Below are 17,216 nucleotides of genomic sequence, written 5' to 3' on the forward strand. Positions count from 1 at the left end.
TAACATTGAGAGGTATAGAGATCATTACTTGAAAATAACCAATTTTTGCATGGACATTGCCATTGAGGGCTTCCGCCATTTTAGTGTTAACTTGGTGGGGATTTCTATAGGTTGGGAGCGATCAGCCAATGCTCAGAGCATTGCCTTCTTCAAGTTGGTTTGCCTAGTTTGTAAATGGCTTTAAGCTATATCACCGCCATCTAGTGGCCACAATAAATAAATGACACATAACACTTGGTTCAAGACTCCAGCACTGCAGGTGGCAGTAAATCACCAATATTAGCTTTACACTTTTTTCAAACATCAAAAGAAGAAGAAAACATACTACTTTAAAATAGAGATAACCTCAGTGGGGATTCCAATGCTGTCACAGATACCATAATGGCACAGATACAAAGTTGAGATCTCTATACATCTCTATGGTGATATTTAAATATATCTCTCCCTGCAGGCCAGGCAATGACGTTCACCAGACAGTTCCTTCTCAGCCCCACAGCTGGTCGTAGACCCAGAGTTCCTGGTGCGGTGGTGATCATTGCAGATGAAAAATCCTCCGACAACGTCACTGGCCCAGCCAGTGTTGTCAAAGCCTCAGGTAGCCTCACACAGACTGTGTTGAGAGCGTTAAACACACAAGCACATATACAGCAACTGCACATCTCTACTAATGGAATTTTCTACAGTAACTTTTAACCTACAGTCCCTTGTCACACACTGTTTTAAAACTAACATTTTGAACAATAAATTTAAAAAAGCCCAATATTTAGTGTGTGTGTGTGTGTGTGTGTGTGTGTGTGTGTGTGTGTGTGTGTGTGTGTGTGTGTGTGTGTGTGTGTGTGTGTGTGTGTGTGTGTGTGTGTGTGTGTGTGTGTGTGTGTGTGTGTGTATCAGGTGTGACGGTGCTGGCGGTGGGTATAGGTAGGGCGGACTCTGAGGAGCTGCGCCAGGCAGTGACAGATGGCAGCACCCAGAACCTTCTATATGCCCGTGATGCCACCCAGCTGGGCACCCTGCACGCCGACCTGGCTGACCTGCTGTGTGGCGTCGCCAGGATACCAGAGGGAGTGGTGAGATAAAAGGGGAAAAGTTGGTAGGGAGGGGAGGTGAGAGAGAGAGATTAGAAGTCAGACCATGCTGTAGAGCCCATGATTTTGCTGTCAATGTAAGCTCTCCCAGTCAGTCAGTGAATCATTTCCAGGGACTCAGTGACAACTATATGGTGGAGTGCTCTGTGTCTCAGTGTGTATGTTGTTGTTTTCTATATCAGGGGCCAGTGACAGAGCAGTGTACCGTACAGTGTCCTCGGGTGAGTTACTGTACTTTACCTCCTCCATCCACACACACATAGCCATCATTACACTCTCACCATACCTTACAACTTCTGTGTGCTCTCTTTTTCATCCCTTTTTGCCCTGCTATCTCTCATATCTGTTCATTTTACTCTCTCTAGGGTGACCGGGGAGAGCGAGGAGGAAAGGTAACAATTGAATTGTTTTAATACCATTTTCTGTTACTGTATGTTGTCTTGGAAGCTCTATGGTCAGTAGTTGTGTCAGATGTCCTGATCAGTTACTCTGTTACAGGGAGAGAGTGGAAGAGATGGTGCTGACGGACGCAAAGGAGAGCCTGTGAGTCTTTCACCACTGATTACTGATCTAATACTGGTAGCTCAAACATTAGCATTCGCGTATCATCCACTGAGATTGTGTGTGTGTGATTTCCAGGGTCGTGATGGTTTGCCTGGCAGGGATGGCCCCAGGGGGCCTGAGGGGCGACAGGGTCAGCCTGGCCGAAGTGAGGACCCCTCAGTGGGGGTCAGAGGGGAGAAGGGGGAGAGGGTGAGTACACATGAACACTTATACTCAACACTTGTACTGTTGTAGTGTACTGCTGTAGTGATGTAGTGAACAGATGTAGGATCTTAATTTGATCACTCTTGTTGCTAAGAATGTTGCTGAGGCTTCTAAAGTTTGGCTTCTAAAGTTTGTAATTTACACTTTAAAATGTCAGATTTGATTTACTAACTAAACTAAAAATGTATCAACCTCTTCAAACATGTATGTTCATTATAATCCACATTTCCTGTAGGATTATTTTCCTGCTGTAGCAAACTGTCTCAAATTAAGATCCTACATCTGTACTGCTGTATTTACTGTTGTTTATTCTCCAGGGTTTTCCTGGTCTGGATGGGAGTCCAGGGTTGCCAGGGCGACCAGGGTCCCCAGGCCCTGGAGGTGTGCCGGTGAGTAGTCAGGGGCCACAGTTACAGCCAGGGGCAATCACAATGTGTCAGTCAACTTGCCAATAACACATGTTTTTTATCCTGATGTTCTTATACTGTAAGTAGTAGATGGTCAACCTGCTGTAAGTATGTAAGCCTTTTCTGAGCAGCCCATAGGGGCAGGCAGCTTGATGTACAGGTACATCACCTGGAGAGGACACTAGGCTGTCACAGGGCCTTAGCCCCAATCCATCTCCTTAATGCAGAGTGTCAAGCAGGGAGGCATCTGGTCCCATTAATGGAGTTATTGGGGATCAAACCCCCAACCTTTCAATCTCAGGGTGGCACTCTAACCACATTGCCACTGAATTGGTCCAACCTGCTGTAGACGTGGTTTAACAAAATATGTTTTGCTATTTTGTCTTTTTCAGGGTTCACAGGGGCTACCGGGTGTCAGAGGAGATCCCGTGAGTATCCCTCAGCAACGCCAATGGGATCTGTTTATACTGTATCTTGTGTTTATGTGTGTGTTGTTGTATTATGAAGTTTGATGTTTTCTCTGTGGCAGGGTGATCCTGGGGTTACAGGAGCACCAGGGACAAAGGGTGACAGGGGCGACAGGGTGAGTACAGCACATCTCTTTATCCTCTGTGAACTATACATTGTAGGTAATCCCATCTGCTGTGTGTGTTGGATGTTCACTAAGCTGTTTCTCTGGTGTTCCAGGGTGAGCCAGGGTCAGCTGTTTCAGGAGGAGGTCTGCCCGGGAGGAAAGGGGAACCAGGGATCCCAGGAGTACCAGTGAGACACACACACACGCACACGCACACACACACACACACACACACACACACACACACACACACACACACACACACACACACACACACACACACACACACACACACACACACACACACACACACACACACACACACAGTCAGACACGTGTGATGGTAAGTCATATTCTCTTCAGTTTAATTCATTCTGAATGACGATGAATGACTATCTCTCCGTTACCCAGGGTACCCTAGGGCGTCCAGGGAATGACGGGGCCAAGGGCTTTGTGGGACCTGCAGGGACCCCTGGACAGGATGGTCGCCCAGGGATACCAGGCACCCCCGGCCTCTCCATCAAGGTCAGTTACCCTGGTCTGGCCCTTGACACAGTAACTAGTGAACAGAACACATGGGGGGAGAAAGAGAGTAGTACCAGCAGCCTGTAACCTGTATAACATGTAAGGGCCTTTCGTGGACTACAGGAGGAGCGAGCACGCCCCCATCCACATCAATGGGGCTGTAGTGGAAGAGCTTCTGGTTCCTCAGTGTTCACATCACTAAGGAATTAACATGGTCCACACACACCCTCACAATTTTGAAGAGGGCACAACAGCGCCTCTTCCCCTACAGGAGGCTGAAAAGATTTGGCATGGGCCCTCAGGTCCTCAAAAAGTTCTACAGCTGCACCATTGAGAGCATCTTGACTGGCTGCATCACTGCTTAGTAAGGCATCTGCAGGGCACCCAACCGCAAGGCGCTACAGAGGGTGGTGAGTACGGCTCAGTACGTCACCGGGTCTGAGCTCCCTGCCACCCAGGACGTCTATACCAGGTGGTGGAAGGCCCAAAAACATTTCTCTACCCACCCAACATTTCTCTCTGCTACCGCACGGCAAGCGGTACCAGTGCACCAAGTCTGGAATCAACAGGACCCTGAACAGTGGTTACCCCCAAGCCATATTAAGACTGCTGAACAAGACCGCTAAATAGCTAAATACCCAGACTACCTGCATTGACCCTTTTTTGCTCTCTTGCACTGACACACACTGGACTCTACCCACACACTCACACATACTTACACTGACAGCCCAACACACACCCACACACACTACATACGCCCACACACGCATAACATGCGTATACATGCATACTGACGCCAAACACTCATACACTCATACACACACACTCACCACATACACTGCTGCTATTCTTTATTATATATCCTCTTGCCTAGTCACTTTAACCCTACCTATATGTGGGGTGGCAGGTAGCCTAGTGGTTAGAGGGTTGACTAGTAACTGGAAGGTTGCTAGATCGAATCCCCGAGCTGACAAGGTAAAAATCTGTTGTTCTGCCCCTGAACAAGGCAGTTAACCCACTGTTCCTAGGCCGTCATTGTAAATAAGAATTTGTTCTTAACTGGCTCGCCTAGTTAAAAACAAAAAATATGTATGTAGTTACTGCGTACCCCTGCACATTGACTGGTACTCCCTGTATATAGGCATGTTATTGCTATTCATTATTCACTGTGTATAGACGGGTTGGTTGTTCAGCAACAGAACTGATGTTTGTGCAACTATGGGGCAAAACAAACTGGGTTGGCTTAGATCAAGGGGTAGCCAACCCTGTTTCTGGAGTGCCTCAGGTCCTGCAGGATGTTGTTCCAACTAGGCACCACACCTGAACCACTGAGCTCATTTATCAGTTCAGTGATTGCCTAAATTCAACACACCTGGTCTTCCAGGTTGGTTAAATCAAAAAACAGGAAGTGCTTGCAACACTCCAGGACCAGGGTTGCCTACCCCTGGCTTAGATAGTTGACATGTTGTCAACAATATTTTGTCTACAATGTTTATTGAAAACATAAATACATTTGCACAATGAGCACTTGTTGTCTCTCTAATACACCGTTACAGTTGTTGGTTAGTCAAAACACCTCAAAACAAGACATGGTATCAAGAACAAAATGAAACTAGATGGAACGAGTCACTTACGATTCCCCACATGGCAGTTTCTTGTCATTGTTGGTAGCTGTCTGGCCATCCAGGATCACAACACGCACAGACTTCTGCCCCATTAAAGCGCGTGCATCGTTTCCCTGATGTTGTCAGCTTATCCATATATTTATTCCTCATGTCACATTTTATTTTATTTTTTATCTTTAACTCTGCATTGTTGGATAAGGAGGCATAAGTAAGCATTGCACTGTTAGTGTACACCTGTTGTTTACAAGCATGTGACAAATAACATTTGATTTGACCTGGCCACATTGGGGTGAAAGAGAGTTGTTACTCGTTTCACAGGCACTAGTGATGCGGGGGTTGACTCATAACCCGCAGTGCCCGCAGTTATATCTGCAAGGGTTTAGGATCATTAAATATTGTGTTTTGGACTTGGGACAGGAGTGGAGAAATATAATTTCTTTTTTTCTGCATCTTGAGAGCATGCAATGCTTTGTTAGATAGCATCTGTAGAGGTGCTGTCTTTATCATAAAAGCAACATAAAAGCTGATAGTATTTCAACCACATAAAGTATGCCAAACTGAAATCTTATCAGAAACATGTTGGGTCGTTTTCACAGCTTTCTTTTCCCTTACAACTGGTGAAACTGATGTAATTTGGACATTTTGCGCAGGAAATCTTTCAGGTTTTTTTGCTTGCTTTATTGTATTTTCTCCCGAGTGCCTAAACATCTTTGTTCTGCTAAAGATGACAGAGAAAATTGTACCGATGTCAACTAGATTGAAGCATTTATTCTATCGATCTATTACATTATTCTGTTGGGCAAGGGTTTATTTAGTCTTCTAGGGCAACATGTAATGACAGAAGAGAAGCTACATGTATCTAATTATAGACAAGTTGACTATTAAACAGCCTACCAAAATGTTGGAAATTCTAAGCAGAAACATATATATGCCGTCTTTGACTGTAACCTATAGTGCATTTTCTATATTTGCGGGTTAGGGTTGGGTGTGGGCCTCAGATTTCACTTGATCACATGTAGTCGGGCAGTTGTGGATAAGTTATTAGCAATTGCGGGCGGGTGGGCGGTGAACAAAAATCTGACCTGCGCACCACTAACAGGCACCTCATCAGTTCAAGTTCAATTCAAGTTGCTCCCAAAAACATGCCCCCTTTTCAAAAGTTCTCAGATGGTTCTAACTTGGAATGATTGAAGTGCTGTGAGGGATGTTCATATATATTTTACTTCCTCATGTAAAATATATCTTCACCTTAAGAGTAACCTCCCAACAGTATGGCTGTGATATGATAATGTGGGATTACATTTTAGATTTCTAGGTTCTTTTCATTCTCTGCCTTTGAGTATATCTGCCATCATCCTCTTTATGTTTTCATCTTCCACCTGATCATGCCCTTCCATCAGTTTCCTTGACAACCAGCATCTTTAGACTTGGAGAGGCCTTGATGTTTCGTCATAGTGCAGTAGACGGGCATTGTGTGTGTGTTTCTGTGGGTGTGAGTGGGTGTGTGTTGGCACACGTGTGCGTGTCTAGAATTCAAACGTATTCCTATACTGGGATGTAGAGTCTGCAAAACTACAAAGCTCAATCACTAATCATTTCTCTCTCTCTCTCTCTCTCTCTCTCTCTCTCTCTCTCTCTCTCTCTCTATCCCTCTCTATCTCTATCCCTCTCTCTCTCTCGCTCTCTCTCTCTCTCTCTCTTTATCCCTCTCTATCCCTCTCGCTCTCTTCCTCTCCCTCTCTCCTTTCAGGGAGACAAGGGCAGCACCGGAGAGAGGGTGAGTCGTACAGGGCTATCCCTAGCATGTCTTGTAGATTCATTGCATATATCTCTGGAGGAATGATGGAGCATAATGATTGTCACCTCTCTGTTATCTTTCTCTGTCTCTCTCTGTCTGTGTGTCTGTTTGTCCTGCTGACAGGGACCTCCAGGAGTGGGCAGTGGCTTGGCTGTGAAGGGGGAGAAGGGATCACCGGTAAGCTCTGTCAATCACTGGACATGTGGCATGTGTGTCTTTTTGTATCCTGCAGATCTCTGGGGTGATAATTATACAGTACACGTCTATGGTTTGATGTGTTACCATAACTGACTTATTTACCATATCTTATTGTGCTTTGTTGTGTTCAGGGGTCTACTGGAAACCCAGGAGCTCAGGGTTCCAGAGGATCTACAGGACAACAAGGAGCCAAAGGAGACAAGGTTGGCACTGTGTGTGTGCCTGTGTGTGTGCGCCTGTGTGTGTACAGTATATGCGTGTGTACAGAGTGTGTACTGAGTGTTTTTTATGTTTCAGGGGGAGAGTGCAGAGGGGTTGCCAGGACCGGCTGGGAAGGCAGGAGAGCCTGGTGATCGGGTAGGATACACATTTACATACAGTGCATTCGGGAAGTTTTCAGACCCCTTGAGTTTTTCCACATTTTGTTACCGGAAAGGGCCTTTCCCAAACTGTTGCCACAATGTTGGAAGCACAGACTCGTCTAGAATGTCATTGTATGCTGTAGCGTTAAGATTTCCCTTCACTGGAGCTAAGGGGCCTTGCCTAAACCCTGAAAAACAGCCTAAGACCATTATTCCAACTCCACCAAACTTTACAGTTGGCACTATGCAGGTAGCGTTCTCCTGGCATCCGCCAAACCCAAACAGACTGCCAGATGGTGAAGTGTGATTCATCACTCCAGAGAACGCTTTTTAAGTGCTCCAGAGTCCAATGGTGGCAAGCCACTCCAGCCGACCCTTTGCATTTCACATGGTGATCTTAGGGTTGTGTGCAGCTGCTCGGCCATGGGAACACATTTCATGAAGCTCCCGACAAACATTTATTGTGCTGATGTTGTTTCCAGAGGCAGTTTGGAACTCGGTAGTGAGTGTTGCAACCGAGGACAGATGATTTTTACGTGCCACGTGCTTCAGCACTTGCCGGTCCCATTCTGTGAGCTTGTGTGTCCTACCACTTCGCGGCTGAGACGTTGTTGCTTCTAGACGTTTCCACTTCACAATAACAGCACTTACAGTTGACCGGGGTATCTCTAGCAGGGTTGAAATTTGACGAACTGACTTGTTGAAAAGGTGGCATGCTATGACGGTGCCATGTTGAAAGTCACTGAGCTCTTTCTTCAGTAAGGCCATTCTACTGCCAATGTTTGTCTATGGCGATTGCATGGCTGTGTGCTTGTGATTTAATATACCTGTCAGCAATGGGTGTGGCTGAAATAGCCGAATCCACTAATCTGAAAGGGTGTCCACATAAATTTGTACAGTACATACATGCATACATACTTATCTTGTTACTGTAAAATGAAGGACATACTCAAGTCATGTACAACATATTCCAACACGTTTGTGTGTTTTAGGGTCCCCGTGGCCCTGCTGGAAGCATTGGACTCAAGGTAAGACAATGCAAAACATTGAATCAAATCTCCATGTTTGGGACTAGAATGTATGATAGAATGTATATTTGGGTGGTTGGGTGGGTTTGGGTGGATGGATGACCCTGCTCTCTCTGTCTTCTCAGGGGGACCGGGGCCAGCCAGGTGAGCCTGGATCACAAGGTGACAGGGTGAGTATGGATACAGCCCCTCTAACCCAGTTAGACTGCTGCTGTTAAACTGGTTTGTCTGCTGTGGGTTGTAACTGACTGTGTTGTCTTTCCAGGGGGAGAGAGGACCTGCTGGCTTGGCAGCGGAGAGGGTGAGTACAGTACCATGCATTTGGTTATGCCTCTTTTCACTGTGACCTTGTTCATGACCATGAAGCTAGAGATTATACAGCTACAGTATATGAATTTCACATTTGTTTTCCGTTTTCATGTGTTCACTAGAGTTTATCCTCGCTCGCTCACTTCTACTCCTACACTGAACCGAATCCATTTGTATTAGCATGAAGGTCACAGGTATCGGAAATGCCTGCTGAGGGTTGTCATGCAGTGTGTTGTTCTGACCACAGTGTGGCGCTGTGTGTTTCAGGGGGAGAGTGGACAGCCAGGCTCTACAGGGGCTCCAGGCCTGAGGGTGAGTAACCATGTCTTACTGTACCTCTACATGATTTGGGTTATCTTCACATCGTGACCCACCACTATTGATTGATGTTGTTCAGTTATAGGATTTGATGATACATGCAGAGGCTTTAGATATTTGTGATATTTTATTACCATGTGTGAGTCATGTGTGTGTATGTGAGTAAGTGTGTGTTAACTTGCTCACAGGGTTTGCCTGGCGCCAGTGGACTACCAGGGGAGAAGGTGAGGCTAATACAGTCTGACTGACTCTGATCATTTAAAGTGAATCTCCACAAAATAAACATGAGTGAACTATGTAATCAGAACAATGACATCAACTAAACACAGATGAACATCAGATAAAAACACCCTAACCTGTCTGTCTCCAGGGCAGTGAGGGCGCTAAAGGAGAACCTGGCCGGAGTGTGAGTCACCACATACATGGTTTATTTTGATGCCTCATCGTTAGATGGACCGATATGATTTCTTTTTATGGATTTTTATGGAAGTACTTCTCTACAGTAATTGAAAAGGCAGAGATCAGTATTGGTCAGTGTTGGTCAATGTAATGATATTTCCTCCTTTTGAATATTTCTACACATCCAGGGGCCAGGATTAAGTGGGAAGAAAGGTGAACAGGCAAGTTTCCCACTTTTACTTCCTCATACTTCCCATCTCCATATTAATGGTTGATATGTTGATGTACTGGACACAGTTACAACACTTTCTCCATAGACTCATTCTCTCTTCCCCCTCTCCTCTCTTCCCTCAGGGTGAGCCGGGTCTGCCAGGTCCAGAGGGGCCCAGGGGCCAGAAGGGCGATTCAGCCCAGAAAGGTGAAAAAGTGAGTTGGTACCCACAGGTTACATGATGGTGCTCTGCAGGAAACTGGCACTCCATGCCCTTCGGTGGTGTGTGTGTGTACAGGGGATTTAATGATGTTCTCTATGCAAGCGGGTATCGATGTTTTATGCTGTTCATCTGTCTTTCTGTTCCTCACTGTCTCTCATTCTCTAATTTCCCTCCTCTTTCATTCTTCCAGGGATCCCCAGGTGCTGGCTCTCCTGGCCAGGCTGGATCTAAAGGAGAGCAGGGGGATCGGGTGAGTTCAGAGGAAGCTGTGATAATTTATCAGTCTTTATCTAAGCTACAAATCTCCTTGATATACAGTTTTTTCTTTATTTTGTTCTATATTGTAGAATAATAGTGAAGACCTCAAAACTATGAAATAACACATATGGAATCATGTAGTAACCAAAAAAGTGTTCTATATTTTAGATTCTTAAGAAGGAATGAAATTCCAGAAATACATTTTTAACAAGGCACACCTGTTAATTGAAATGCATTCCAGGTGACTACCTCATTAAGGGGTGGTAGGTAGCCTAGTGGTTAGTGTTGGGCCAGTAACAGAAAGGTTGCTAGATCGAATCCCCGAGCTGACAAGGTATAAATCTGTCGTTCTGATTTGTTTAACATAGTTTTGATGTCTTCACTATTATTCTACAATATAGAAAATAGTCAAAATAAAGAAAAACCCTTGAATGAGTAGGTTTGTCTCAACTTTTGACTGGTACTGTGTCTGCAGAAAGCCCCAAAGGTATATTGTAAAACATATGTATCATTCATTGAGCTTCCCTGTGTAGCTGCTGAAAGATGCTCAGCATGTAGGTCATGTCCTACATACTCAGACTGAGAGTCTGTAAACACATAAACATGTTCTTTCCCCTTCAGGGACTCTCTGGCTTAGCTGGAAGAATGGGGATCAAGGTGAGACACATGCTTTGACTGGCTTTTGTCTTTTTTTATTTTAACTTCTATTTAGTATTTCTGTTGGATCAGTGTTGCTTTCTCATAAAGTAACTTGTACATTCTTGTAAGTAATTCGTAGCTTTCTTATAGTAAAACTACTGTGTCGTGTCCAGCTGATATCAATGTGTTCCTATTGTAGGGAGATTCAGGTGAACCAGGAGAGAGAGGGGAGACAGGACGGGCCGGACCTGCAGGAAAGAATGGCATCCCAGGGAAAGAGGTCTGAGACACTACCCATTCGACCCTGGAGCTTTTCACCTCTGCCAAACCCCTGCATGTTATACTATCACGCACCCAATGCAAATAATCCCAGTTTCAATAGTAGTCACTTACTGCGCTAATGACCTGTTATCACTCTAATACTACTACTCTGTTATATCTATACAACTATTATGTTATAGCTATTGTATTTTCTCAAACTCTGCTTCTTCACTACTGGGCCCATTACCTGGTTACGTCTACACTTTTATTTCTCCAGTTCAATCAACCTACAGCAGTAGTCACCAACCTTTTCTGAGCCAGAATCACTTTCTGAGTCAAAATGCAACCCGAGATCTACCGCTCAGATTTCTTTAAAAACATGACTTCCAAAATGTAAGCCTATGCAACATTAACCAATTAAAAACAGTTCTGCAGCGATGAGGTTCGTGCAGTATGCTACAGGCCCAATACATCATCACCCTCATTTTGGCTACGCTTGAATTGCCCTGCCAATGTTGTTCTTCTCAGACCATTTTGACATTATATTTCAAAATTGTAAGTATGTTATCACACTGGTAATAGATTGTATGTTGTATTACTTGTGAGGCACAGCTGAGTGAGCATAATAAATAGTTTTTTTGCTGGACTGATGCCCTGCATCTGATGGTCAGTCTGAGAGGAGGGAGGGAACAGCGGTGAGGCTGCCTCTCACCCGACTCACCGTCCCGCCTCTCTCCTTCCCTCCATGAGAAAAAGGGACAGACTTTTAGCTGATGGCAAAACTTAAGTCACACTGCATTATTTGTGCTTCATGCACCAATTCATGTTGTTACTCCTATGACCAGAGAAAGTGAAATATTCCTTGATATAAAAAAAGACAAGCTGCCTATAATAACAACTTAAACATAGCCGCGGGAAGTAGGGATGCTGAGGTTGCTGCAGCACCCCCTGAAAAGTCAGAATGTACATTTTTTTGTATATATATATATATATTTGTTTTATTCTTACAAAAGTAGTGCACTGGACCTTTACTAGTCCTGTATTAACGGACCGATATAGCTGACTGTTTTGCGGGCAAACAAAGTGGTCCTAGTTGTGTAATTAGCAGACTGATATAGCCAACTTTTTTTGCGTTGAACAAAGTATTGGCAGTGCTGAATCACAAGTTAAACATGAACTTACTCATAAAATCAGCAGCTGTTTTCGTTGAGTCTCTCTCTAGTCATGGTTTTAAATGTTTTGCAATCTTTTCGAGGCTTCTTTTTACAGTCCATAGTGCGAGGAAACTGTGCAGACATGGTGATCTGAGCTATCTGATTGGCCAGCGGTAGGCCTATAAGTGCACTTGATTTTCCCTCTGGGCCTGACAAGGGTAGGCGAAGGGTAGGCGAAGTTCTGCATGAAATGGTTCAAAATGTGAACATTTGCCTTCCCGGCACCAGGGCTGCTGAATCAAGTGCATCTACCACCAACAGAGTGAAACAAAATGTAAAAAAATTGGAACGCAAGGCTTTAATGTTGGGTTTTTTACAGAAATGTTTGGTGATCGACGAGGAATGGCTTGGAGATCGCGATCGACAATTAAACTATTAGTATGTTATTCAAGACTGTACCACAAAGGGAATGAATGTCATACTGCCATTCCAGTGCAACTAATAACTGTACTAATACAGTGTGTCTAACTCTGACCTCTTTGTTGTGTAAGTGTTGCTATGATATAACGATGACCTAACCAGTCATATAAGGCTTTCTTTCTATCTCTCTCCCCCTCATACCCTGATGACACTAGAGGTACATCACCACTAATGACTATTACTACAACTACTTTTTGGAATAATACACAAACAATACTACTGCTACTACTACTACTACTAAGTCTATTTCATGTCTACCGCAATCTCTTTTCTGTATACAGTGCATTCAGGAATTATTCAAACCCCCTTGACTTTTTTCCCACATTTTGTTACGTTACAATCTTATTCTAAAATTAATTAAATCGTTTTTCCCCCTCATCAATCTACACTCAATGTCAAAGTAAAAACTGATTTTTAGAAATTTGTTACAACCTTAGTATTCAGACCCTTTACTCAGTACTTTGTTGAAGCACCTTTGGCAGCGATTACAGCCTCAAGTCTTCTTGGGTATGACGCTACAAGCTTGGCACACCTGTATTTGGGGAGTTTCTCCCATTCTTCTCTGCAGATCCTCTCAAGCTCTGTCAGGTTGGATGGGGAGCGTCGCTGGACAGCTATTTTCAGGTCTCTCCAGAGATGTTCGATCGGGTTCAAGTCCGGGCTCTGGCTGGGCCACTCAAGGACATTCCAAATACTTGTCCCAAAGCCACTCCTGCGTTGTCTTGGCTGTGTGTTTAGGGTCGTTGTCCTGTTGGTAGGTGAACCTCTTCATCAAGGATCTCTCTGTACTTTGCTCCGTTCATCTTTCCCTCGATCCAGACTAGTCTCCCATTCCCTACCTCTGAAAAACATCCCCACAGCATGATGCTGCCACCACCATGCTTCACCGTAGAGATGGTGCCAGGTTTCCTCCAGGCGTGATGCTTGGCATTCAGGCCGAATAGTTCAATCTTGGTTTCATCAGACCAGAGAATCTTGTTTCTCATGGTCTAAGAGTCCTTTAGGTGCCTTTTGGCAAACTCCAAGTGGGTTGTCATGTGCCTTTTACTGAGTAGTGGCTTCTGTCTGGCCACTCTACCATAAAAGCCTAATTGGGGGAGTGCTGCAGAGATGGTTGTCCTTCTTTAAGGTTCTCCCATCTCCACAGAGTGACCATTGGGTTCTTGATCACCTCCCTGACCAAAGCCCTGCTCTCCCGATTGCTCAGTTTGGCTGGGTGGCCAGCTCTAGGAAGAGTCTTGGTGGTTTCAAATGTCTTCCGTTTAAGAATGATGGAGGCCACTGTGTTCTTGGGGACCTTCAAGGTTGCAGACATTTTTTGGTACCCTTCCCCAGATCTGTGTCTCGACACAATTCTGTCTTGGAGCTCTATGGTCAATTCCTTCAACCTCATGGCTTGGTTTTTGCTCTGACATGCATTGTCAACTGTGGGACCTTATATAGACAGGTGTGTGCCTTTCCAAATCATGTCCAATCAATTGAATTTACCACAGCTGGACTCCAATCAAGTTGTAGAAACATCTCAAGGATGATCAATTGAAAACAGGATGCACCAGAGCTCAATTTTGAGTGTCATATCAAAGGGTCTGAATACTTATGTAAATAAAGTTTGTTTTTATTTTTAAGTAATGTGCTAAGGAGTGTTCTAAACTTGTTTTCGCGTTGTCATTATAGGGTATTGTGTGTAGATTGATGAGGAAAAATTGTATTTAATCAATTTTATAATAAGGCTGTAACGCAACAAAATGTGGAAAAGGGGAAGGGTCTGAATACTTCCCATTTCCCTATGTGATGTTGTGGGGTTCAGTTTTAAAAGTTTGATGTATTTTGACTGTGTCACTGTGGTCACTGTGGTGGGACTGAATTATGGATCACTGTGTTTTACAGGGAGCCAAAGGAGACAAGGGCGACGAAGGCACTCCCGTAAGAAACAATCTCTCCATCCAGCTCTCTATATATACTTTGTCCTGTGACAAACCATGATACCTCTTTTTCTCTCTCTCTCTCTTTCTCTTTCAATTCAGTTTAAGGGCTTTATTGGCATTGGAAACATATTTTTACATTGCCAAAGCAAGTGAAATAGGTAATAAACAAATGTGAAATAAACAATTAATACATTTACTGTAAACATTTCACTCATAAAAGTTCCAAAGTTCGCTCGCTCGCTCTGTCTCGCGATCTGTTTCTGTCTCTATCTCTCTTTCTCTCACTCTCTCTCTGTCTCTCTCTGTCGCTCCCTTATTCCCTTATCTGATTCTATCAGTTCCATTCAAAGTGTTCCATGTTTGAATGCCACTTCTCTCTCTCTGGCACCCATTCTCTTTATTAATATTGGTGAGTGAGAGATGTGTATTATTGTCATATGATTCAGTCACGCCTCAGACCCTCTGCTCATCTGACAGGGGATTGGTGGAGACTAGAGACAATAGCAGACAATAGAATAGTATTTATCTGTTTCTATGTCTTCCTCACCTCCTCCTTCCCCTCTTCCTCTCCTCCATCGGTCTCTCTAATTTTCCGTATGTTCTCGCTCTCTCCACCAGGGGGAGTCTGGACTCCCAGGGAAGGCAGGGGAGAGAGGACTTAGGGTGAGTAGTCATATGTCTGTGTTACATACAACCAATGAATGGTGTAAATGAATGGACAGAGCCATTGATCACATGACACCATTCATTCCAATAGCATATTGAAGCCAAAAGAAGTCGGTTAAGATGGCGTCTCACGGAGACATAACATGCACCGTTTGAGCTACTCCAGGAATGGGCGTTGCAGGCTTGCTCAGTGCTGCCACCTCTCATTGTTGAAGGCCGACCGGTGTACTGCAGGCTGCCATGAGCAACTAAATTATCCTTATCTTATTCTGTGTGAGTTTAAAAGATTCGGTTCAAGGACATACCATTTTTTGTACCATGCATCATTTTCAAAAAAATATAAATGCAACATGCAACAATTTCAAAGATTTTTCTGAGTTACAGTTCATATAAGGAAATCAGTAAATTGAAATAAATTAATTTGGCCCTAATCTATGGATTTCACATGACTGGGAATAGAGATAAGATTTTTTGGTCATAGATACCATTAAAAAATGTGCCATACAATGGGCCTCAGGATCTCGTCATGGTATCTCTATGCATTCAAATTGCCATTGATAAAATGCACTTCTGTTCATTGTCTGTAGTTTATGCCTGCCCATAGCATAACCCCACTTCCACCATGGGGCACTCTGTTCTCTGTTCACAACGTCGACATCAGCTTGCCCACACGATGCCATACATGTGGTCTGCGGTTGTGAGGCGATTTGGACGTACTGCCAAATTCTCAAAAATGACGTTGGAGTTGGCTTATGGTAGACAAATTAACATTAAATTCTCTGGCAACAGCTCTGGTGGACATTCCTGCAGTCAGCATGTCAATTGCACGCTCTCTTAAAACTTGAGACATCTGTGGCATTGTGTTATGTGACTAAACTGCACATTTTAGAGTGGCCTTTTATTGACCCCAGCACAAGGTGAACCTGTGTAATGATCATGCTGTTTAATCAGCTTCTTGACATGCCAGGTGGATTAGTTATCTTGGCAAAGAAGAAATGCTCACTAACAGGGATGTGAACAATTTTGTGCACAACATTTGAGAGAAATTAGCTTTTTGTGCGTATGAAAAATGTCTGGGATATTTTATTTCAGCTCATTAAACATGGGACCAACACTTTACATGTTGGGTTTATATTTTTGTTCAGTGTATATTTACACAAAGATTGACCATGAAGATTGCCATTTTTCCATTCTCTATAATGGGGGATTCTGTTTTCTGCTTACAATGCCTGCAGTACCGCAGTCGGCCTTGAATTTCCGTGGCTTCAATGAGAGGGGGCACTATAAAACATCAAAAAACTCCCTTTATGCCCTCTTTTCAGAATCGTCTTGCTGTACTGTCTATGGTGCTTGATCACTAATGTAGGTCATGATCAATCAGTGAAATTGCTTATCCATATATTTATATATTTTTATTCCATTCCTTTACTTAGATTTGTGTGTATTAGGTATGTGTTGTGAAATTGTTAGATATTACTTGTTAGATATTGCTGCTCTGTCGGAACAAGAAGCACAAGCAATTCGCCACACTCGCAATAACATCTGCTAAACACGTGTATGTGACCAATAAAATGTGATTTGATTTGATGAACCATGACCTACATGATATGAAGTGGATGTTGTCAGGACAGATGAAACCCTGATGAAGACCGCTTAGCTGTCGTTGATTAAATGCAATTTTGCATCGGAGCCATCAGTGTGCAGCTATTCCTGTCTTTTCTAAGATATTTTTAGGACTGCCATGGTAACTAAGCACAATCTGTGTGGGTTTTATCCCCCGTCCTCAGGGCCTTGCGGGTCAGCCTGGACGAGCAGGAGAGAAGGGAGACCTGGGAGACCCTGGAGAGCACGGACGTAATGTGAGACACATGTTTATGTGACAATGTGACACTCCTCTGACAGATTGAGCTGATATACTGTCTGTGTCTTCTGTGTAATAGTTATTGAGAGCATGGAAGACATGTGAGACGCGTGTTTGTGACGTGACACTTCTGTACACCCAT

General features: G+C 44.0%; 1 protein-coding gene across 7 annotated transcripts in view; it reads left to right on the forward strand.

The window, feature by feature from the left end:
• Positions 1–17,216, forward strand: part of LOC106565565 (collagen alpha-1(VII) chain-like) — a 99,256-nt gene that overhangs the window by 40,524 nt on the left and 41,516 nt on the right. For all 7 annotated transcript variants that reach the window (XM_045691645.1, XM_014132828.2, XM_014132829.2 and 4 more), the window contains exons 28-56: positions 452–595; positions 892–1,067; positions 1,268–1,306; positions 1,451–1,477; positions 1,584–1,628; positions 1,725–1,838; positions 2,171–2,242; positions 2,653–2,688; positions 2,790–2,843; positions 2,948–3,022; positions 3,246–3,359; positions 6,735–6,761; positions 6,906–6,959; positions 7,112–7,183; positions 7,278–7,337; positions 8,335–8,370; positions 8,496–8,540; positions 8,636–8,671; positions 8,947–8,991; positions 9,186–9,221; positions 9,368–9,403; positions 9,585–9,617; positions 9,751–9,822; positions 10,021–10,080; positions 10,710–10,745; positions 10,927–11,007; positions 14,510–14,545; positions 15,166–15,210; positions 17,001–17,072. In XM_045691645.1, coding sequence (XP_045547601.1) covers positions 452–595; positions 892–1,067; positions 1,268–1,306; positions 1,451–1,477; positions 1,584–1,628; positions 1,725–1,838; positions 2,171–2,242; positions 2,653–2,688; positions 2,790–2,843; positions 2,948–3,022; positions 3,246–3,359; positions 6,735–6,761; positions 6,906–6,959; positions 7,112–7,183; positions 7,278–7,337; positions 8,335–8,370; positions 8,496–8,540; positions 8,636–8,671; positions 8,947–8,991; positions 9,186–9,221; positions 9,368–9,403; positions 9,585–9,617; positions 9,751–9,822; positions 10,021–10,080; positions 10,710–10,745; positions 10,927–11,007; positions 14,510–14,545; positions 15,166–15,210; positions 17,001–17,072 — 1,778 coding nt within the window. The remainder of the gene's footprint in view (positions 1–451; positions 596–891; positions 1,068–1,267; positions 1,307–1,450; positions 1,478–1,583; positions 1,629–1,724; positions 1,839–2,170; positions 2,243–2,652; positions 2,689–2,789; positions 2,844–2,947; positions 3,023–3,245; positions 3,360–6,734; positions 6,762–6,905; positions 6,960–7,111; positions 7,184–7,277; positions 7,338–8,334; positions 8,371–8,495; positions 8,541–8,635; positions 8,672–8,946; positions 8,992–9,185; positions 9,222–9,367; positions 9,404–9,584; positions 9,618–9,750; positions 9,823–10,020; positions 10,081–10,709; positions 10,746–10,926; positions 11,008–14,509; positions 14,546–15,165; positions 15,211–17,000; positions 17,073–17,216) is intronic.

The sequence above is a fragment of the Salmo salar genome, chromosome ssa12 (genome assembly GCF_905237065.1).
Source record: "Salmo salar chromosome ssa12, Ssal_v3.1, whole genome shotgun sequence".
NCBI classification, from domain to species: domain Eukaryota; kingdom Metazoa; phylum Chordata; class Actinopteri; order Salmoniformes; family Salmonidae; genus Salmo; species Salmo salar.